The sequence below is a fragment of the Symphodus melops genome, assembly GCF_947650265.1.
Source record: "Symphodus melops genome assembly, chromosome: 17".
Lineage (NCBI taxonomy): Eukaryota > Metazoa > Chordata > Actinopteri > Labriformes > Labridae > Symphodus > Symphodus melops.
The window spans coordinates 5,091,342-5,114,939 of NC_136707.1; the positions used below are offsets into that span (position 1 = coordinate 5,091,342).

The window sequence follows — 23,598 nt, forward strand, 5'->3', positions numbered from 1 at the left end:
CCCACTAACCTGCCATCGCCCAAAGGAAGGAATAAATGATTTAACATCAAATAAAAACAATATTAAAGAGGTACAGAGTTGGGACATGAAAATCTTTTATTGTAAAATAATGTCAAGAAGGCAGCCTTCATGTAATTTCTTCGAGGAGAAAGGGAAAGAGTAAAAACATTTACTGGTGAACAGCGTAAGCCAGACTAGTGGTGTCGTGATGATTTGTGAACTACCACAATCTATTGGAAAACATAACATCTAAGCTCTGGTGGTTATAGCACTGACACATCACATTATGCTTGCACCAGGTTTGAAAGCTAGAAAGAGCCTAGTGTACCCATGTTGAGCTACAATGATTAGGTTGTCTCCCACTGGGTCCCACAACCAGATGTGGGGCTGGAATCCTGGATGAAGATTACCCTGTGGAGCGAGAGTTTTACCGGCTGTCTCCAAATAAAGCTCTGAAAGTACAGAGCTTTATTTGCCTTAAGAGTATGATCGTTCAGGGTTCAAATCAGGTTATGCCCTGAGAGTGCAAGAAAATTGTATAACATGTATTGATAATATAATAATAATAATCACACATGAGGTGTTTCAGCTTGCTCAATTTCACTCTCGAATGGTGCAGGAAGACACGTTAAGCCTTATTAATTGAAGTCACAGTAAAGGCGCTTAACAAGTGGTGAAACTGATTTATGTCCAACTTTAGCCTGTTATTGTTTGACATGTACTGTAACAGTGGATCTCTTCTTTTACTCCTCTTTCATTAACTGCATTTGCAAGTGTCTTGTAAGCCAATGTTGGCACTTAAAAAAAAGAAATTTTTTTTGAATTCTTTTATCCTGATGGATTTATTTTGAAGAGTCACCATTATATTGGCTTTGGCTGTGGTAGTGGGGCCGTACACTGAAATCTATTTCAAGGGGCCCAGAAATTCTGGTGAAACCCCTGCTTGTGAATGTTGTTGAATCCTTTCATTAAAAATGCACGAAATGAATAGTTCCTTCCTTTCATGTGAAGCAGCGGATTGTGTGTGTGTGTGTGTGTGTGTGTTCACAGAGTGAGACAGGAGGTTAGACAGGTTTCCTCACCTCTCAACTTGTGATTTCCATCCGATCACTCGCCGCCCGCCTCCGCCTCTCTCTCTCTCTCTCTCTCTCTCTCTCTCTCTCTCTCTCTCTGTCACTCTCTCACTGTCGCATCCTATCTTCAGTCCGGTTAAAAGTCCTCTCTCTGTCGGAGATATGGAGACAACCTGAGGCTCTGAATCTTCATTTCAGTTTTTTTTTTTTTTTTACGACAACAAAAAAACAACCCTGCTACCACACCTTACAGCTTTCGAAGTGTGCCTGCAACTCTTTGGACTCAACTAATCCGTCACATCTCAGGTAGGAAAAAAAAACACAAACTCGACTGCACAAGTGTTGACTCTTTCAGATACATGGAAACAATCACACGAAGCAGGTTTGTAAACGTCCACCACTGTGAACGAAAACGTCATTAGGCTTTTTTACGTGATATGAGAGAAGCTGCAGCCCTCGTTTAGTTGCTCAGAGAACCCTCTGACTGAATCATGTCTGCACCTGTACCCTGTTTATCTCCACGAAATCAGAGTCTGCACCGGCGTTACACCTGCTCCGACATCTTCTTGGCTTCTGAATAAAGACATTTTCAGTGGTTGTCATCCCGAGAGCCAGATAATGGCTATATCCAAAAATGTTTGGGATTCCAGCAGGTGCAGAGAAAACGAGATGAGAAGCATGTGAGGGACATGCAGGGGTGAGAGGGCATGTAGAGTGATGACAGGACATGCTGAGACTGTTTGTTTGCTCTCAACTTTGTTATTTTTTGTTGCTATTCCTTCACATGTTCGTATTAAAATAAAAAAAAAAACGTTGTTGAAGGAGGAAGATTTCCTCTCTTCATCAGAGCCAAAGATAGAAAGGCAATAGTTTCTGTTACACAATAATGAATGCTGTCCTTTGTTGGTTTTTTATGAATTTAATATAATAAAAGCAGGGATGTAACAGTACGTTAATGCATAGATAGATAGATAGATAGATAGATAGATAGATAGATAGATAGATAGATAGATAGATAGATAGATAGATAGATAGATAGATACTTTATTGATCCCGAGGGAAATTCAAGATATGAAAAAGATCAACAACAGCACAGATGAATTTGTGTATGTGAACGTTAATTATATATCTACAAGCAAACAAATTCACAAGTTTTTGTTAAAGCTTTCCTCCTCTGCCTGGTGAAAACAAAGCATCTGTTTTTATTCATTTACAGTTTCCAGTAGTTGAATGCTACTTAATGCTTGATGGGCTGAGATACACTTTTATACTTTTTTATGTTTTAACTGAATTTGTTTTTTGCTCGTGATCCCCTTTTTTTTTTGCTCTGGCATGCAGTTACCCATAATTTTCAACGATAAACAAAAAAAGATCCATTATATTGTCCTGATTTAAAGTCTGTGGATTGAGTAAAATTAGAAATTGTAAGTCAATATAATATCACATTTTAAGATTTATTGCCCAGACAATGCTTTCTCCTGGATCTTAGTCCAGAAGTCCAAAGAATCAAAATACTTATTTTTTGTATGATCTTTAAAGGAAGCTGAGTGAATTATCTAACCATACAAACATGTGTGCACACATGCCGTCCACTGAAAGAAGTAGTTAATCTCTGCCCCTCTTTTCCGTCTTTAGTCCCATTCTGAGCCCACATGCAGATCAGGTTCCTATAAGCTTCAGCTCTTTTGCTTCACAATGGAGCCTCTATGATGGTTCGCACACCTGAACCAGTAATATCTGACCATCAGCGCAGAAGGCGGGCCAATCCCAGTCCAGTATACACCGACAGTCAGCCCCTATAGATCACTGAGCCTTAACACAGAAACCAAACTGTTATTTCTCTGTCACAGCAACAGACGAACTTTGGATTCAAATATTATCTGAATGTCTTTGTAACCTGGATCAGTGACCGTTGTATGTAAGTAAATCATAGAGTTACACTCCACACGCTGGACGCATCAATCCTGAATCGTTTATCTATGCAGACTGTAATTGTGATTGGCTGAGACTGAAATAAATCTGCTTGGAACTTCAAACCAAGTAAAATCAGAGATCATGACTAAATCATGGCTGAAATCAACTCGTCCATCAACTCGTCATAAACACTTGACGTTTCATGACATCTGTTTGATAATGTTGTATAGTGTATTGATGTTTTTAGTAGGGTAGTGTTGATATGTTGCTATGGAGATATTTGATATTGTGGTACTGCTGTTTTTGCAGTGTAGCTTTTTTTTTTTTAGGGTTTTAATGGATTAATGGTTGATGCCATTGTGGAGGAACTATGTGTCGTGATTATTCAGTATGTCGTTTTGTGTAGTGCTTTTAGCCTCTTCAAGTTTAAATATCATTTGTGAATCTGACTGTGGATGAATTTAAGACTGTTGTAATGTGGTTGTGTATTATTGTGCAGATTATTTCTGACGTTTATTTCTGACTCCTGTCCAGGGACTACAGATGTAAACTTATTGTCTGGGGTTATATAAACTTATATACTTATTAGGACTTTGTCTTTTTTGGTGCATTACATTAGAAATGAAAATAGAGTGAAAAACAGGAACAGGAGGCTATAAATGCTTGGTGTGTAAAGATGAATCGTAAAATTGTGATAAATCGATTCAAAGATGTCAAGATTCACATCGGCAAGATGAACAGTCAGCAGCTGTAGAGCAAGATTTAGACATTGAGGACACATCACTGTCTTTTAAGTCAGAGGTGTGGAAGCATTTTGGCTTCCCCCAAGACAGAAAATGAAAGAGGTGAGAAGATAAGGCAAGACAAAAACTGTGCAAATAATGCAAGGAGGCAGAGAAGTACACAAAGAGCACTTTTAAATAAACAAAAAATAAACAAACAACCAAAATGATGCAGCATTTAATCAACACCACGAAGAGAAGCTCCAATATCCTCTGCTTGTTGAGAGACAAAAAACATTATAAGCCCAAACCACACTGACAGGCAGGTTATAATCCCCTCAAGTATACTGAATCGATGCAACCCTAATAAATACAGAATAATTTGATTTAAAAATGTGCATTACATGTCTTTGGTTTATGTTATGAACATGAAAAGTTTGTACAGGATCAGCTCTAATGACAGACTTTGAGAAGACAAAGGGCTTTGATCTGATAGCAAGCAAACTCTCTCTACTTTTATAAAGAGACAAAGAACTGCAATGAGATCAGTTTAGGCTATGGGACATTCTGTTTGTGAAAGTGGATACTCTTTGAAGGCATCTTAAGCCTAGCATGGATAGCTAACTGCTAACAAGCGGAGAAATACGTTTCTTTTTCTTGATGTTGAAATTGTCTGTCGATCCTCATTATTTTGTTCTGTTTTCTTTCCTCTTGAGCACAAGGAGAATAGATGTCACTAACTAAATACACCTTGTTTAATCAAATTGAATATTCTCATATACAGTATGTGCATGATGTGAACATTCTCATGATTTCGACTTAGTTTCCCTGTTCAAAAATGTAAAAAAAAAAAGTCAAAGAAAAACAAACAGGAGGTAAAAGGGAAGATGCCACTTGGTGTGTCTGTCGTCTTCCCTTCATGTTCATCTTTGATTCAGAGCAGAATGCAAAAAAAAAAAAGAAGAAGTTGGCTGAACTTTTGCCTTTGGCAGAAAATTAAGCAGTTTGTGACATCCAATCACTGACCTCGAAGGTCAGAGAGCCTGAAATACCAGAAATGGTTTCAAACAACAGAAATCATAAAAACCAACGTGATCTCTCAGACTGATACACACTGTGTGAAAAGAATCCTTGATTTATTTTTCATGATTGACAGATATAATTATATTTCTAAATGTAGTTTTATTCTGAAGAGCAAAGCTTTGATTTACAGTGAATTAAAAGAAAAGTGCATTTTCTGACAAGGAATCAGTCCTGTTTTAATTTAATGATGTCACACATGACATGCTTGCATTGTATACATAAAGTGCAGTTTGTTTAATATAATGTTGGTGGTGGAAGGTCCTATTTTGAAGAAATCTGTGGTCAACAAAATTCAGAATAAAAACCGAACTGGAAACATGTGGTTTGACATTTCCAAGTGGAAACACGACAGTTTAGAGTGAAAATAACAGGATAACTGAATTTTGTCCACAGAGAGCTAACGCTTTTAAAAGTAACGTGTGAGAGACATGCAGGCAAAGCATGATTGTCCTATAAAGTTCAGATACCGAGCTGTGAGAAGTGTGTTTGTGTGTTGCGTTTAATTTAAAGGATACACACAGACACACACACACACACACACACACACACACACACACACACACACACACAATGCTCTAAAAAAACACAATTGGCTCCCCTGACCACATTACTACAAAGACAAGCATGCAACAGAGAGGGCTAAAAGAGAGCACAGGAAGAGAGCTACTACACATCTGGTCTGAAAAGGAGGAAGCAGGGACGAGCTTTCTCGGTAATAAGCTCCAAAATAAGAGAAGAGAGAACATGCATGTGGTTACTAAGGGGGGCTCTGTGCGTGCACTTGTAAAGTGTGTTTGTATTCTGTCAACGTGCACTTCTTGTGCATGAGCATGGGTGTGTGATAGTGCAAGCACTTGTGGTTTCTTCAACTTACTGAGACTGAAGACAAGAATAATTGGCTGAAGTGTTGAAGGTGTGATATTTCTGTCGCAGGCTGTATGTAAAAAAAATGCTTATCATTGATTTGGATCTCTGACTTCCTAAGATTAAAAATCTTGATGAAAAAAAAGTATAATGGCGGCACACTGACAGTAACCTTGAGTTGTCTGTTTGCTACCACTAACTTTGACACTTGTTCGCTGCAGGTGACAGTTAAATGCAAAACTTTGTTTGTGACACTGTGTGTGTGTGTGTGTGTGTGTGTGTGTGTGTGTGTGTGAGTGTGTGTGTGAGTGTGTGTGTGTGTGAGTGTGTGTGTGTGTGTGTGTGAGTGTGTGTGTGTGTGTGTGTGTGTGTGTGTGTGTGTGTGTGTGAGTGTGTGTGTGTGTGTGTGTGTGTGTGTGTGTGTGTGTGTGTGTGTGTGTGTGAGTGTGTGTGTGTGTGTGTGAGTGTGTGTGTGTGTGTGTGTGTGTGTGTGTGTGTGTTTACATGAGGAATAGGGTCTGATAGCACTGATTTGCCTAAGTGTAGGCTGCAAGTCACAAAGAAGGATTGTGGGATTACACCCACTGACCCCACAGCATGCAAATCAAGGAGATGCACGGACAGTGTGCATATTCTTGTGTGTGTAGGTGTGTGTGTGTGTGTATGTGTGTGTGTGTGTGTGTGTGTGTGTGTGTGTGTGTGTGTGTATGAGATGGAGAGAGAGAGAGAGAGAGAGAGAGAGAGACTGGAAAACATGTAGGAGTGAGAGGAACATAGAGATTGTATATATGATTGTCAAAAAGTAAAATAAAAACAAACTTAAGGTGAATGGAAAGATGTCGGTTGGTTGAAGTTTGTTGGTTTATCAGACTACGTGTTTGTCCTTCTCGCATCTCCTCTTATGCTTTTGTCATCATAAAACAGGAGTGGGGGGATGTATCAGTCAAAAATGTATTTATATTTTAGCATTGACATCAGACAAGTGATAAAGCATTCATAATCAGTGGCCATTGTGTTAATGTTTTTTACAGATCACATTTTGTGTTTTTCCCCTCCAAAAAAGGCTTTAGTTTCGCTTCTCACGAAGGTAGCTTTTTGTGTGAGTGGAGGCTATTTAAAGCCGGAATCTTCAGTGCAAAATCAAAATAGTGAAACAAAGCTGTTTATACTTTATTCCTAATTTTTCTGTTCGATGAACCATCATGTGAGACCGGTTTAAGTATTCTTAGGGTGGAGTCAGTTGGTTTTCCATCAAAAGATTTGAATTTCATCAATTCTCCCCGCTTTCATTTTAGAACATTATGTGATAGGTGTTTTTTTTACACACACGCCCCTCAAGCTTTATATTTTCTTAAAACGGATAGAAGGCTGGCATTACCCTACACCAATGATTCAATTTACAAGGAAAATGACCTCATTATAAACCTGCCATCATTTCTGTGGTTGAGAATACGTGATAATTCTTACTTACGCTTTTCTTGCTAAACCTCAAAGAAATGTATTTTAAACACTTAAGAAGATTAAATAAATGAGCTCATTTGTTTGTACTTTCCCTAAACATTGAAAGGAAATGCATCATTTTGTGCTCAGGTCTGAATATATTTTAGGAGAAATGCACCAGAACACAACCACATGCCATTTTTTCAATCAAGAGTGAACTATGATAGATGCTTTAGCTTAAAGCTGGCCTTCCTTACAGTTGGCCTCCTTTAATTCAGTTCTTCAAAAGTAAAATGACACAGATTTTATTTAACTGCTTTTCAGGCTGTCAGATGGAGAACGATGTGGAGGCCATGTGGGAGAAGGTGGAGTGCAAACGTTATGAACTGTGTCGTATCATCTCCCCAGCAAAACTCACCCCGTACCTCCGTCAGTGCAAAGTCCTGGACGAACAAGATGAAGACGAGATCCTCAACTCCATGCTGCTCCCCTCCAAAGCAAACCGCACAAGTAAGAAGAGATATATGATGATTGATTATTTCATCCACTTGTTATTATCTTTATTGCAATAGTGTGAGTCCATGCTATGCCTACATTTAAAGGCTTTGACTCTCTGTCAAGACTAATTCACCAACAAAGAGCTTCTCAGCCTCTTTGTCACACAACCTTTGGCAGATAGCCTCTTTATTCTCATCATACTAATCATTAATAGGTACATCGAAACATGCTATGAAATTCCTTTTATTTTTATAAATAATCTCAAAAATGTGTGTCACAATTTGGAAAAGGAACTTCAGTGTGTGACAGCGAAGTGAAAAGACTAATAAGAGGCCTTTACAAAGGAAGCTATTAAAAATGATACTGCAACATGAAATTTCCAAATATTTAAGATTTAAAACCAGACTTCCTCAAGAGGAACAACTCCCCTTAAAAAAAAACAGATGTAAGATTTCTATTTCAGTCCTGCAATCACATCAATAACAGGTTTGGGCTTCTTATGTGCAACAGATTTTCTCAAGTCTGTGATGCAGCTGTGAGACTGCCACTCTTACTTTATTTTCAATTTCCTGCTTTGATCTGTATTTTGTGTTGATTGTGTTGACTGCGGAGGAACCTCTCTGACACAGGTAGGATGTGGCAAAAGAAAAAAAAAGGCTCTCTTCATTACCCACTGTTTCACAGGTAAAGCTGAGCGAGAGATAGGACTTTGGTTTTGTAGTTGTGATGTCTGGTGTAGATTAATTTAGCTGGAAGTCCTCAACATTTTCCATGCTTTGCTGACAGTGCAAAAAGGATTGCATTTTGTTATTTAGCCTTGACCCCCCCCACCAATATCTCCATGTATATAACCCCAGACAGTTCATGCAACTAGTTTGAGAAGCACCATGGAGTTAGTTTAGGGCTTCATAAATGAACGTCTAAGTGAATGAGACTTGACTTAACTTTTCATCTTGTCCTTAACACAAATGCCATCAGTAGTTGCTTTTATGTGTCCTACTTTGTTATCCTCCCTCAGGCCGTCTACTTGACATCCTCCACACTAAAGGAGAGCGAGGATATGTGGCTTTTCTGGAGAGTCTGGAGTTTTACTACCCAGACCTGTACAAGCTGGTCACAGGGAAAGATCCCACCCGACGTTTCTCCACCATAGTGGGTGAGGATTTCACCAACATTCATACATACATGCAATTTTTTTGTTGTCTTTACTTTACACTGCGGCTAGTTTCATGGACAATACTCTTTATTTTTAATTTATTGAACAATCTTAGGATTTCAGTACAGTGTGAAGTGAGACCCGTGACACAATGTTTGTTTGTTTGTTTTTTTCACATCCTCTGTGTGCTTCCTCACTACAGTGGAGGAGGGTCATGAGGGTCTCACACAGTTCCTGATGAATGAAGTGATGAAGCTGCAGCAGCAGTCTAAAGTCAAGACCCTGCAGCAAGTCGAGCTTAGTCGGAAAAACTGCACTCTGGAGGACGAACAGAAGAAACTTCGGCTGGCCAATCAAGAGTTGCAGACCTTCCAACACAGTAAAAAAAAACCAACAACATTAGTTTGCATATTTGTAATCATAATAGACAGTAGGCTACAACCATACAGTCAGCAGCCATTCAGACCATGGTTAATGATCAAGCTTAAAGTGCTGCTTAGTGTCTCAAATGGCTGCAGAATAAAACCAAACAAAAAAGCTTGCCAACTTATAATGAAACTGCTACCCACCGCACAGGAGGGTTTTTAATGCTCGGTGCACCACAATTGGGTTAAGGCATTGTTGCCAACCAACACACTATTGTCCCCTTATGCGTACTAAAGCTAACAGGTGCTAGCTAACACTGCTAACATCAGAAAAGCTTTGGCGTATGACTATAAAAAGCTTTGTGAAGCAAAGAAAAAGCAAAAGAAATTTGGTTTGCCTGTCCAGAGGTGAAAGAGGTTTAGAGTTGCTGTGCACTGTTTCCATTTATAGAAGCAGGTTGGCTAATTAAAAACAAGTTTGATGTAGCTGTTGCTCTGTGTAGCTAACAGGAGCTAACTGGCTTCATTTGGTTGCAGCCTTTTAGCTTGAATAGCATAAGAAAGAAGACGACTTTATTGACTACAAATCAGCATTAATGCTAAATATAGATGTTTTTGTAAAGACAGAAAGAACAGTGTGATAAAAACACATTATCAGTTTCCTTTCATCAAAACGTAATTTCTTCAACTACCGTAAATTCCGTACTATTGAGCGCACCTGGATATAAGCCGCACCGGCTAAAAATAAGTAAATAAATGTATTTGTACATATATAAGCCGCACTTGATTATAAGCCGCAGGTGTCCACGCTATAACAAGAGCTATTTACACAGACCTAGGCTACCGGTAACATCCGCAAATACTGTAGCGTCCGTACGGACGTTAAAGGACGGCGAGAGCGTTCAAATAATAACTTTTAATAACCCGATCACTGTCGGCCGTGACCACGCCGTTTACAGCAGAGAGCAACACATAACTTGCCGTAACAATCCAACTCTCTCCCCCAGCGTTCTCTCATACAGCCACTCAACACGTTCTCGCTGGTGCATTCACTGACTCTCCACATAATCGGAATTATGAACACATTATCAACTACTGACTTTACAACATGAACCGTTACAATACGAAGCCTAGCCGACGGTGTCTGTAACACGGCTGATGAAAAAGATGACCGTAATATATTTCACAAGAAAAAGTCCATCCATTCACTGCCTCAGAATGACTTCATTACTCACTTCCTCAGTCTCTGTTGTCGCTGTCAGTGTCATCTTAACGTGCAGCAGCTCTGTTAGCTTATTTGACAGCCAGGTCGATCGCCTTTAACTTGAAAGCTGCATCATATGTATTTCTCCGTGTGTTTTCCATCATGAGGGTGCGTGCATGAAGCGCAAAATGACTGATATTAAGATCCGACGTGACGAAGTCAAATGTTTTTGCGGCAGAAGCTCATTGTCCCCCATAAAAAATCCATGCATTAGCCGCACCGGAGTAGAAGCCGCAGTCCTCGAAGTGTGAGAAAAAAGTAGCGGCTTATAGTCCGGAATTTACGGTATTTCTCAAATCTGTGAATTTGAATATTTCACAAAATTCATTCAATTATTTATTTTACAAAGTTATGAATATGTTACTCTGAACTATTTATAGTTCAGAGTAAGTTTTCATGAGTTGGTATTGGATACTTTTAAGTAAGCTTAGGAAGAAGATTTGCTTGCTCAAATGCCACAAAAAGCTTCCTCAGTCTGCTGTTTTGGCACAGCCCTGTACCTATGTGATTTGTGTATAATGACAAACTTTTAAGTTACCAATTTAATTCCCTTCTACTGTGCTGAACTGATGAAAATCGTCGCGTGTGTGATAAAGTATAATTGAACGTGATTCCAGGGTACAATAAATTGAGAGAAGAAAGAAATACCTACAGTGACGAGCTGCTGAGAGTAAAAGATGAAAACTACAAACTGGCCATGAGGTACGCCACACTGAGTGAAGAGAAGAACATGGCAGTGATGAGGAGCCGAGACCTGCAGCTTGAGGTACAAACGGATACAAATAATAAGAAAGAAATATGGGGTTTACAGTGTCAAAATGTCGCTCTTCATTCTCTTTTTCTGTGTTTTTAGATTGATCAGCTGAAGCACAGGCTGAATAAGGTGGAGGAAGAGTGTAAGATGGAGAGGAGGCAGAGTCTCAAGCTGAAGAATGACATGGAGAACCGGCCAAAGAGAGAGCAGATCTTTGAGCTGGAAAAAGAGAACAAAATGCTTAAGATTAAACTACAGGACCTGCAGTCCATCATACAAGTACGCTAAAACCCGCTCATTCAACACCTTTTAACACACCCCTAAAAAATGTCCCAAAAATTGGCTGGGGGAGGTGAGTGTGAATGCTAACATGCTAAGTTTTTCACCCCAAACTTTGTCTGGATTTTATTCTGCCAGCCCCCTGGTCACAGAAAAAGGTAAATTGCATGCAATAAACTAAAACAATGAATTGAAAAAAGGTGTAGAGCAAAAATAAAGCTGAGTGGAAACACAGCATTAGGGGATAATGCTTGTTGGCATTGTAACCAGCAAGATAATGGGATGGATTTTTTTACTTCACTTTCAGAGAAGCCCTTTGACTTTAAATGCAAATCATCCACTAAGTTGGAACACAAGACCCATACCCAATACTATGTGTGTTTCTTAATACACAGCCTGGCCCCCTACCTGCGTCAGACAAGGCCATTCTTGACATTTTGGAGCACGACAGACAGGAAGCGCTAGAAGACAGACAAGATCTTGTCAACCGCCTGTACAACCTCCAAGAAGAAGTCAGACAGGCAGAAGAACTTCGAGATAAGGTAAACACAAGCAAATACAAAAGAGTATGCCGAGGTCAAAGAGGTGGTCTGTTGGATTTTGTAAGCTTTGTTCATGTGTGACTGTTATGAAGTGGATTAATTCAAAGCATACTTAGGGTTGATCGACGTACGTATCTAGTTGCATTTAATCTGTCTTTTTAAGAATTCTTGCCAAAGATGAATTATTGTCTTGTATTAATAATTTTAGTAGTTTTGCTTTGAAACCTATTGGCTACACTGCCACAGACAGTGGCAGTGTATTTTCTAGTTTCCTTCGTGAAACACTTTCTTAAAAAGTTCTCTTTTTGTTCTTGACCAACAAAGGTTACAGAAACTCCCCAGAGAAACACAACACATGACCAGAGCTTCAAATACCCATGAGACAATCTGTGAAACACACCCTGTGTAAAAAACCCCATCACAAGCCTTTCTTTTTATGTAATCTGGTCTTTCTTCTTTCCACCTCTGTGTTTCTCTTCCTGTATCTGCCTTTGAATGAACTATGACAACCATCAATCATATTTGTGTGTGTGCGCATGTGTGTGTGTGTGTGTGTTTGTGTGTGTGTAGTATCTTGAAGAGAAGGAGGATTTGGAGCTGAAGTGCTCTACATTGCAAAAGGACTGTGAGATGTATCGTAATCGCATGGACACCATCACCATCCAGCTGGACGAAGTGGAGAAGGAGAGGGACCAGGTGAAAACACACGCAAACACAGACACGCAGGTTGTTGCACTTGTGTACTGTTACTTTTACACTTTTCCTTTGTTGGTGTGTTTATAAATGTATTTTTTTTGGGGGGGGGCTGCAGGCATTTCGAGCCCGAGACGAAGCCCAGCATCAATTCTCCCAGAGTCTTATTGACAAAGATAAGTATCGCAAACAGATCAGAGAGCTGGAGGAAAAGAGCGATGAACTTCAAATAGAGATTGTTCGAAAAGAAGCCAAGCTGGTCACATTAGAGTCCCGCCTGAGACGAATGTCCAAAGATATTGTTTTGGACCAACTTGGGGTAAATAAAGCCACTTGGTTAATAGGTATCATAAGTTTCATTTTAGTGTCCATAATGTTCAAAAAGGTGCCAATGTTTCCTGTTATTTTCTTCACCTGATCTTGCAGAGTCTACCAAGAGATTTATCTCTGGCCATCATCTCTAAGAGGGAAGAGCTAAAAACAGCCCCTGGCCAATCAGAATGGTCCAGTGATGAGTCACCAGAGGACAAGTTCCTACCGGAGGAGCCTCGCCTTAGACGTAGACCGAACCTCAAAGCTGTGGTAAGACATTGTCCAATACTCATACTTCTTTTATGTTTGCATACTGTTTATGCCATTGCGAAATATTTTACCAAACTGCCAAGAATGAAACTAGTTCTGAAGTAATACCTCAAATTTAATTAGCACTTGTTTAAGGTTGGTCCTTGAGGATACATTCTCAAGTCATCTTATTATAACAGGTACATCAGTTCAAAGACAAACTACTTTGCCATCAAATCAGCACATATTATTAAGCCCCATTATCTCAAGCTCCTCCCCCTTTTGGTGGACAACGTTCACATTTAGACACAAGGGCAACACTGAAAGCCTTTTAGCAACATACTATTCCTGACTTCTTGTGCTATACCCTACCAGAAAAAGAAAATATTTTTTAAACTTAACTTGATAGCTGTATGGGAGGCTGCCATAACCTTAAGACTGTTCTCTGTAACTGAAGCTTAGCCGAGCTTGGCTCAGATAGTTGACCATCATGATCATATATATGTATAGATATCTGAATTAGGAGTTTCTGTTTTCATTAGTCCACCAATGGAATCATGTAATCAATGTTAGCTAGTTTATACTATAACAAAGTATTGTGATTTATCTTGAAACATGGTCCAATGTGCATGGTCTCTCACTTTGCAAAGGCAATGGCAAAATGGCTGCTGTTGGATTAGCCTTTTAGCTACTTATTGAATGGACTTGAAAATATTCTTAATGTTTCACATTCTAGATCAGAGTGAAGTCTCCAGTGTGTGTACCCAAAGACCTTCAAATCGAGTCAGAGGCTTCTCAACCTGCAGGTAACATAGAGTCAAAGCTCATTTATTGCTTCCTCTTTAGTTACCATCACACTTCCTTTATTTACATTTCTGCACATTCGTCCCAAACTTTCAGTTCTGCCAGTCAATGGCGGAGATTGTCTTGAAATCCAGACAAGAAACTTCCACATCAACTGCAACTCCCTCCCTCCCTCCCCGAGCTTCATGATGTCCCCGACATATCCTACCTCCTCTGCTCCACCCCTTTCTTCCTCCTTCCCCTCAACCCCCTCTCCAATTCCCTTTTCTGCTGTGGAACCGTCCAACAGGCCAAATATGGTGAGCTCGACACTCAATCTAAAACAGAAAAACATGAATAATACTTACCAGTTAATTGCAGTATTGTCTGTGTGTATTGTATGTGTATTCTACTATGCATTTCATAATGTATTATTAAAAGTAGTAGGAGGACAATAAAAGTCCATAAATTGGGCGACAGATAGCCTAGCGGTTAAGACTCACTCCCGATGTACAGAGACTGTAGTCCTCGTCACCGCAGCCATGGTTTCAAACACATACCTTGGCTCTTTGCTGAATGTCATCCCCCACTCTCTCCTCCCAACGTTTACTGTCTCTCCTTGGTGCGCCTATCCAATAAGGGCAAAAATCCCCCCCCCCCTCCCAAAAAAAAAAAAAAAAAACCCACAACAATCTGTACCAATGTCTCCAGAACTGGGACCGGTAACAAACAGAACTGTATCTCATGTTGATGGGGGACTGTTTCCTTCAAAGCTCCAACACATTATTAAAGTATGTTTTTCTCAAGACAAACCATTCATGTATTGGAATGAATGGTTATAGGCATTGAAACACATTTTGTTTTTCTGAGTCTGTAACTTGTGTTTTTGTTCCATTTAAACTGTTCAGCTGCGCTACCGTAATCCCAGCATCCAATCCACACTCCCTGAGCCGCCAGATAAATCATCGCTTTACCGCAGAGAGAGGGAGAAGGAAAACGACTTTCATCTCCGCAGGTAGTTAAGACTCAGTACCAGAGTTGATTAATCTACACGTGTAGGAAAGTAGACATGCAAACTCAGTTTCCTCCTTTAAATCCTTTCATAATGCAAACTTACGAAAAGGCTTTTATGTGGATTTCCTTTAATGTCATCGACTTTGAAAATTTTAGTCCATGCCACTTTGTTTATTTCTGAATGTTTAAAATGTAGCTCTGATTGTTGAGGTTTTTTTTACCTCATCGGTGGCCATCATTTTTTGCCGTGTTTTTCTCATCCCTATTCCTATTGTTATCGTTGATGTATTTTTGATAGGTGAATATAATGATATAACTCATAATAAGTTATGAGACTAATATTTATTTCCTAACGTTTCCTAAACACTTTAACGTTTTGTCTCTTTCAGCCTCTCTGATTTTGATAGTGACAACATTGAGATGGAGTTTGGTAAAGTATACTTCTACACCCTCCAAAATATAACTATTTAAATAGTTAATCATCTCTTGATAACTTTTCTCTGTTCCCTTCCCTTAGAGGATGAAGTACAGCAGGGTCCACCTTCTCTCCATTCATCTTCCTCGTCCTATCAGTCAGAAAGTATGGACACCTACGACCTAGAGCAAGTCAACAGCATATTCAGGAAACTCTCTCTCGAGAGGTACAGTTTACACAGCTGAAAAAAATGGCAGTCATTTTTCTCTAATGTCACACTCAGGGTGAGATGAAATGCTCTTACGATTTCATACTGTTGTGACAACACATTTGATTGTTTCTCAATTAATGGGGAAAGTGAAAATCTGGGAGGATATAAGTCATTTTTCAAAAGAACATATTAGCTACCATTAGCCAATATCTTATGTTAGCATTCAGCAACTTCCTAATTAATATAATGATTGCTAGTCATAAACTTATCTTTTATTGTACTGGTAAATGATGATAGCCTATAAGCTTTTAGCAACATTTCTTAGAGTAATACAAGCTGGCTGATTTCTAAAGTTAGCTGTTGTCTGATAGCAGCTAATTGGTTTTCAAATGAAGCTTGATTACTATCAGATTTATGCTGATGTGTCTTTGCAGTTGTTGGAATCAGGGAGAGTCTAGGACTAATGATTGTTACGACACCTTTGATGTAACAGTTAACATCCTGGCACATAGCAGTGCATCATTAAACGGGCATTTTAGCTTATGAAGCTGAGCATGACGACAAAGGAAAATGGCCGCTGTGTGAAATGTGGGAGGAAAGCAAAAGCACAGGAATCATTGAGTCAAGTTCATTAAGAAGCATCTTCCATTGTTGACCATGTTGTGTGTGAATCTTGTGCATGTCTGCATGCAGGCCGTTTCGTCCGTCTCTGTCCTCCTTCTCGAGGATCAGCTCTTCCCTGAAGCCAGTACAGGAACTGTCGCTGCAAGGTGATAACTTGATGAAGGACATCACTCTAGTCGGAGGTAATGAGAGCGGGATATTCATCTCATCTGTCCAGTCAGGCTCTATTGCTGAGAAGGCTGGGCTACGAGAGGGCCACCACCTCCTGTTGGTACGTAGTTTACTCTCTGCCTTTGAAAAGTTTTAGGTTCACGCAAGCTGTGAGATGATTAACGGTTCACTATTTTACTCTAACATTAAACTCAACTAGTAAGAGCAAGGATCATTACCAGAAGAATATGTAAAATTTTAGAGGCATGAAATACTATTATTATTGTCATATAAAATATGAAAATGTTAACTTTTAGCCGTTTGTTCTGTGACTTGGCCGAGCAGCTCGAAGGATGCATACGTGGGGAGAACCAAAGCGTTTCATTGGACACCAGCACTCAGGAAGAGGCCCATTGGACACTGCAGCACTGCTCTGGACCGGTCACGCTGCATTATCGAGCCAACTTTGACTGTGGGTGTTCTTTTTCACTTGAGAAAATTCACGCAAGCGGGAGGCTGTTGTTCTGAATATCAGTGTCGGTGTGATGCAGTAATAGGCATGAGTCCCAGTTGTTCTTACATTCATTACAACAGCACAACGTGAGACAGCTTTAATACAACAGATCAGCCAGGTTGTCCATTTTTCCTCCTTATCTAAAAAAAAAGATGTAAATCTTTGCGAAGTGTGGGTCTGTTTAGATGGCTGTTGTTATTATAAGTACTGGTATTTCAATCACATGTAGTAGAGAGGTACATAATGTTTAAAGTCCCATACTGCTGTATATCATATCAGCACTCGTGGAATGCCTCATATCCAGTCAGATTTAATTCAAATAAGATTTCTTTAACAGTACATGTATTGCTTGTGTTTGCTCCAGCCTTCCGTCGTCTTCAGAGAGACTTAGCAGAGGAAACGTTGGCTTCTGGAGACTCTTTTTACATACGGGTCAACCTCAATATCTCCGGCCAATCTGACAGCTGCTCTCTGAGCGTGCGCTGTGATGAGGTGGTGCATGTGCTGGACACCTGGCACCAGGGCCGCTGTGAATGGTTGTGCGCACGTGTGGACCCGTACACTGGCTCTGACTTGGCCGACCGTGGAACCATACCCAGCAACTCACGGTAACCAGAAGACCTTTTACAACGACAGCTTGTTTTAGTTAAGAAGCATGCACATTGAGAGTGTTACAACTGCAGAGTGGTGTTTAAGACACCTTAAACAGCTGATGTAAATGATGTCTGTTCTGCTTCAGTGCTTCAGGATTCAGAGCATGATGTAAAAAAAATGTAACTGTTGAACCACCCTACGAATTTCACAGGGTTTTTGGCCCACCTGGCCTTAGCACACACAGTTTCACTAATCTGTTAAATGCATCAAGGTTAAAAAAGGGCCATCACAATCACACTTCATACCACTTTCACAGTTAAATCCCACAACCTGTTGATGTCACCAAGGAGCACAGCAAGATGCTTGTATATGAAACACTCTGAAAGGGTTTTGCTCTTGCATTTGTTTCAGTGTGTTAAAGTGTTTGGTTTGATTTGATGTGTGTGAATGCAGGGCCCGGCAGCTGCTGCTGGTGAAGATTCAAAGGCTAGTGTGTCGAGGGGGAAAAGAAGAGAATGAAATCCACCGCAACAGTAGGGTAAGAAACCTCAAACTAAAAAGCAAAATTGACAACAGTTGACTTATATGAAATATAAAGCAACACAGCAAGCAAAAACTACAAAGTGATTATTTTTTCTTGTATCAAGCTGATATTTTCACCCATAAGTTTTCTTTAGCTAATTTCTAATTTCTGACAACCTCAATCATTTGCCCTCTTGTCCCAATCCTCTTTATTTATTTTATCTCAACTAATCTTTAAATAGTTTCATTAAGTCTGCATAATTGTTATGTTGAAACTGTGTGTTACTTTCAGAAAAGTACTGTCCACATTTTTGCCTCTTTGATAAATTTAAAATGCTTGTATGTGTCTGTGAAGAACAATTTGCAGCCGGAAGAAGCCAGCCCCTCTCCTGATCCCAAGGCCAGCCCACGGATGTCCAGAGCCAGCGTTTTCCTCACTCAAATATTGCAGGTAAAAAAAGACTTAAGCCAAATTCACAATGTTGCTTTACCTCCACATGCCTTTTTGCAACTGCATAACAAACAACAAGCACTGCCGTTCATTTACTGGTCTGTGTGCCTTTGAATTGCCCCCCTTGGACAAATAAGGTTTTATTTTTTTTAATTTTGAATTTGAAACTGCAAACATCTATAAAATGTTCACAACTCAGACTTCACTTTTGTATTCTCATCCATGTGTATTTCAAACAGATTCATTCTGTTAAAACATAACCTAACCAAACCACTACCATGCCATAACATCCAATAACACTTCACTTTATCTGTTATGATTTGCAGTTTGTCAGCAGGGTGGATATCAAGTACAAACGAATGAACAGCAGCGAGCGCGTGAGGATTGTCAACTCAAGCAGCGGCACATTTCCACGACAAGGCTTTGAGACATTTTTGAAACCAGAGGGTGAGTACAAAGTGAGGCATAACGCAACCTGATTTCGAAGAAACATCTTCAAAATGCAACATTTCTGGTTAAAAAAAAAGAAAAAGGAAAATAAAATAAAATAAATTATTGAGACAGTTGAAGTGCTGAAAGGTGAAAATATGAAAACGGACCCATTTGCAGAAGCGAAATGACTTATTTCAACAAAAAAGCCAAAACTAAGCTTACTTCTTAAAAAGTCAAAACTGTAAACCTCCCACAAAAGGCACAAAAAACACAAGGAGGCATGAGGAATCAAAAGGAAGTAGATGATTGACACTGGGAAAAAAATCTGACTTTGAGTCGACAACAAGAAGGAAGGAACACAGACTGGATAATCAAACACAGGTGAGACTAACAAGACACAGGTGGAGACAAAGCTGGAGGGAAACACACAGGCAGAAAGAAACACTAGAGACATGATACACAGGAGATAAAAACTACATAAAATCAGATAAAACTAAAGACACAGAGAACCCAAGAATGTAACATTAACAATACACACTAGAACATAGAGAAACAGAAGGATAAGAAATGACGTAATAAAACAGGAAACACTAAAGACTAAACTAGGACACATGAACATACAACGGAAACAAGCAACACTGGGACACACAATTATCAAATAAGACAGAAAATGACAACTTAAGCAACACCAGGAAGAATTAGAAATTGAAACGAGGAAATTTAAACTCTGAAATACATAAAATACAAAACTAAACAAGATCAAAATAATAATAATAATAATAAATAATAATTTTATTTATAGAGCGCTTTTCAAAAACTCAAAGACGCTTTACATGTTGTAAAGTGGGAAAACTATTTGAGACTTTAGTAGATTTTTGAGTTTTAAATAGGAGTGCTGAAGGTTTCAGTTTAAATGTTGACTTTAACACAAGTCGGGGGAACAAATGGAGAACTACGAAGAAAAAGCGGAATAAACTCTGTAATTGAAATAGGGTCTTCAGACTGTGTCAGTACTCGAGACCTGAATAAAAATTGAGTTTACGTACCACAAAATCCAAATAACAGTCAAAAGATCAATATTAAATAAACTTGGAAGAGTAGATTGATGTTTAAGTCTTGAAAGAAAATGAAGTTTTAAACTGAAAGAAAATTGCAGCTGTACAAAACTAAATTGTTTAAGGAAGTTGCAAAAGCTTTTTTCTTGCTTGTTGAAACAGCAGTGTATAATCGAGTATGTTTATCATGGTCAACAAACCACAGCACCTTGTGCCCACAGATGCATGACTCTATGTTCCTCTTTTGTGTGTGTGTGCTGTAAACAGACGCTAGCGACCCAGACAGTGAGCTAAGCAGGAGTTTGAACCTGATTCCCTACAGTACCGTCACCCCTCAGCGGGCTCAGAGGAAAAGACCAGTCCTGTTCACTCCCACTGCTCTCGCCAATACTATTATCCAGAAAATACTCAACATGGGGGCAGCCATGGACTATAATATCTGTAAACCAGGTCTGTATATGACAGAAATAAGCAACCTCTCTACAAAGGAACATGTCCACTTTGTTAGCTTTTTTTCCAGGCAGAGTAATTAAGGAGGGCAGGGAGAATAAAGAAAGCTACTATTTGGATTCAGGTCAGGTATTGTATTGCACTGTGAAGTAAACGCTAAGGAGTGTAACCGGAGAGACAGCTGGGGCAAGATGGCCTAGTTGATAAGGTAGTGATGCCTGTTGATGCAATAACACAGAGGAACTTAAGTCTCCATTTAAAGACCACAACTACTGTAAATGACCTGACTTTGATACAATGTAAGAAAGTTTCAAGAGCTGTCAACACCACATTTCACGTGACACAGGCTGACCCATCAAACGCACTTTGAATGTTGCAGTGTGACGTATTTATGTTCACAATCAGAATCAGAATTGTTTTTTTTATTTTCATGTACATTTACACATCCAAGGAATTTGTCTTATTGATAGTCATACAACCACAGGAAAATCCCACAAATCATCTTATCACATACAGATCGATCAGCTTCAGAATAGACAGTGAAAGGAGAAACTCCAAAGGGACAATTGGACATAATTTACAACACTGTATTTGATTACAAGTTAGCTATCATCAGAAATTAGTCAATGTTAGCACCAAGCTACTTCTTAAGGAACATTGCCTCTTGCTAGGAAGTGGCTTAACACTGACATTATTTTGTGATTATATCCGATAGGAATGGTGTTGTTAGCGAGCGAAATCGATTAGATGCTAACTTTAGCATTTGTCTGATGGTAGCTTATTGGTTATTAAACATGTGGGGTAATATAAACAAAAGGCACGCTGTTGCGGAGGTTTTCAAAGTCCATTGTCTTTGTAGTTGCTAATCGATAAGAAAGCATTGGAATGACGATCATTTGTTAGATTTACTACATTTGTTTTATGATGAGGAAAACATCAGCAAAATGTTCTAACAGCATTTAAGCTTCCCATCCAGGGCGATAGTCCGTAATATTCAAGTGAGACACACAGAGTTGTTAACAGGTTTTACATTTTGTCTACATGTGGTTGACGTTCCCCAGAGCACATGTCAAATGTTTCAGTTCCTATTTTTTATCAAACGTGCTGTGTTGATTGTAAACTTTAACAAACTCTTTTTGTACAAATGTGTATTGCAATTATTACATAATATACATTCAGTCCATAGTTTTCTTTTGTATTTTACTGTTTGATCCTTTTTATACTTTAGACACTCTATCCAAAGAAGAGTTTCATCTAAAGCAGAACGTGGAGCCCTTCATTCACTACAAAGAGAAACATGCCACATTTGAATGCATCACCCGAGAAAACATAGAAGCTGTTGCTGCTAAGGTAGGCTAATGGGGGGTTGAAAACATTCAGCAGCATATGTACTGAGACACAGGTTTGTGTAGAGAAATCTTTTTTCTTCCATCCATCATCAGGGTAAACACTGCCTGCTGGAGGCCGAGCTGAGCTGTGTCAAAGACCTTCTGCGGAGAGAGATCCACCCGATAATCATCTACATCAAGATCTGTGAGAAGAATGTCAAGAAGTTACGGTGGGTCTATGAAATCTCACCCACTGTCATACATTTTACCCACAGCTGCAAACCTCAACCCTTTTTCCAAATGCAGGTACACATCAAGGCTTGTACAGCAACTTTCAATTTGACAGAAGATTCAAGTTGCAAAAGAACAGTTTCAGAGTTTATCTTTTTTTAAATTAAGCATTTGGCTAATATGATTACTGCTTGAGGAAACACGGAAGACTGCAGACAAAACATTTAACCATATTTGGAGTAACTAAGAAGAGCTTTTCTTTATATTATTTGGCGCCTTCTCGGAAATAGAAAATGTCTGATGTGTTGGTAATAATGAGTGGATTGTTACTGGTTATCACTTGTGAGTGAAACATTTGAGGGATGACTATATTTTTAGTACCTATAAACAGACAATACTGTACTTCTTTGAACCCATGACAATGAGTGGTATCTTTCTGAGAATAACAACAAAGCACATAAACCTCTGCTGCAAAGTGTCTACACGATCTCAACATGGTTACGAACAGTTACCACAATCACCTGCTTCCTTCCTGTTTCCTGTCCACGCAGAAAGCTGCCTCTGCGTGTGGAGTCGGAGGACGAGTTCGTGAGATCGTGTCGAGCAAAGGAGAAGGAGCTTGAGGTCATTCCCTGCCTCTACGCCAGCCTGGAGCCCGAGTCCTGGACGGGGCCAGATGACCTCATCAAGATCATCAAAGACAGAATACTTGAGGAGCAGAAGAAGACTGTGTGGGTGGAGCAGGACCTCCTGTAGACTCACAACAATTTGTACATGAAAAGTAAAGGTGTATCTGAGCCCCTATTAAATGCATATAAAAAATAGACGTGTGGCTTCCTTTTATTGAAAAGAATGTAACACATAAGAAATAAAAATAGAGCAACATTATGAGTTAAATGTTAAATGTTTACTCCTCCAAGCTATAGTTTCACTTTCATTCTGGACAGTGTTAATCTATATCATACTGTCATCTAGTGTTCAAACTGTAGACACTCATGTCCATCCAATTATTTTATTTTTTTATTTGACAATGATTTTTCCCTTAATGTATTATTCAATGGATCTAGGTAATGATAAAGTACAATTGAACCGAATATTTGATTGAGTTTTTGAAAACATAACTAGCGTCTATTTTAGTGAACAGGAAAGCTTTTCAAATTCACATTTTTTCTTTATTTTATGAACCTTATTAGTCCCCTAGGGGAAATTTAGTTTCACACGCTGTTATTAAATGACCTAACACTCACACACATACCCACAAATGCACACATACACAAATATGACTTACATTATGGACATTCATTAATGGAGAGATGTCAGAGCGGGGAGCGTGGCACACCTGAGCTTCTGCCGCCCAAAAGTTTCCTCATTATTCTTTGACAAAGTCAAACACAGAAATGATTGATGTAAACCAATTTACTCAAACTTTTGTTTAGTTGTTATGAAAAAGGGCCTTCTTGTGAGCCCTAATCGCCAGTTTAACTGGGTATCTTCTAGATCAGGGGTTTCTTTTCAGCTGATGTGGCAGCCCTGGTGTCTTGCTTGGTACTCTTGTTCTTTTGTGTTTTAGAGTTTTGGCTTCCCCTGGTGGTAGTATCCCGTCCACCTACCTGTGA

At 39.3% G+C, this 23,598-nt stretch overlaps 1 protein-coding gene across 1 annotated transcript; it reads left to right on the plus strand.

Moving 5' to 3' along the window:
* The first annotated feature begins 1,192 nt into the window (after nucleotides 1-1,192).
* Nucleotides 1,193-22,786, plus strand: card11 (caspase recruitment domain family, member 11). The gene is made up of 25 exons (XM_079365639.1): nucleotides 1,193-1,379; nucleotides 7,421-7,606; nucleotides 8,613-8,750; nucleotides 8,953-9,129; nucleotides 10,997-11,145; nucleotides 11,233-11,412; nucleotides 11,808-11,954; nucleotides 12,525-12,650; nucleotides 12,766-12,966; nucleotides 13,074-13,229; nucleotides 13,945-14,014; nucleotides 14,109-14,311; nucleotides 14,900-15,006; nucleotides 15,395-15,435; nucleotides 15,523-15,646; nucleotides 16,325-16,526; nucleotides 16,751-16,877; nucleotides 17,284-17,527; nucleotides 17,967-18,051; nucleotides 18,391-18,486; nucleotides 18,813-18,933; nucleotides 20,241-20,423; nucleotides 21,652-21,773; nucleotides 21,866-21,981; nucleotides 22,534-22,786. Exons 2-25 carry the CDS (start codon nucleotides 7,429-7,431, stop codon nucleotides 22,736-22,738), a joined length of 3,498 nt encoding a protein of 1,165 aa, XP_079221765.1. The 5' UTR covers nucleotides 1,193-1,379; nucleotides 7,421-7,428; the 3' UTR covers nucleotides 22,739-22,786.
* Nucleotides 22,787-23,598: the final 812 nt, after the last annotated feature.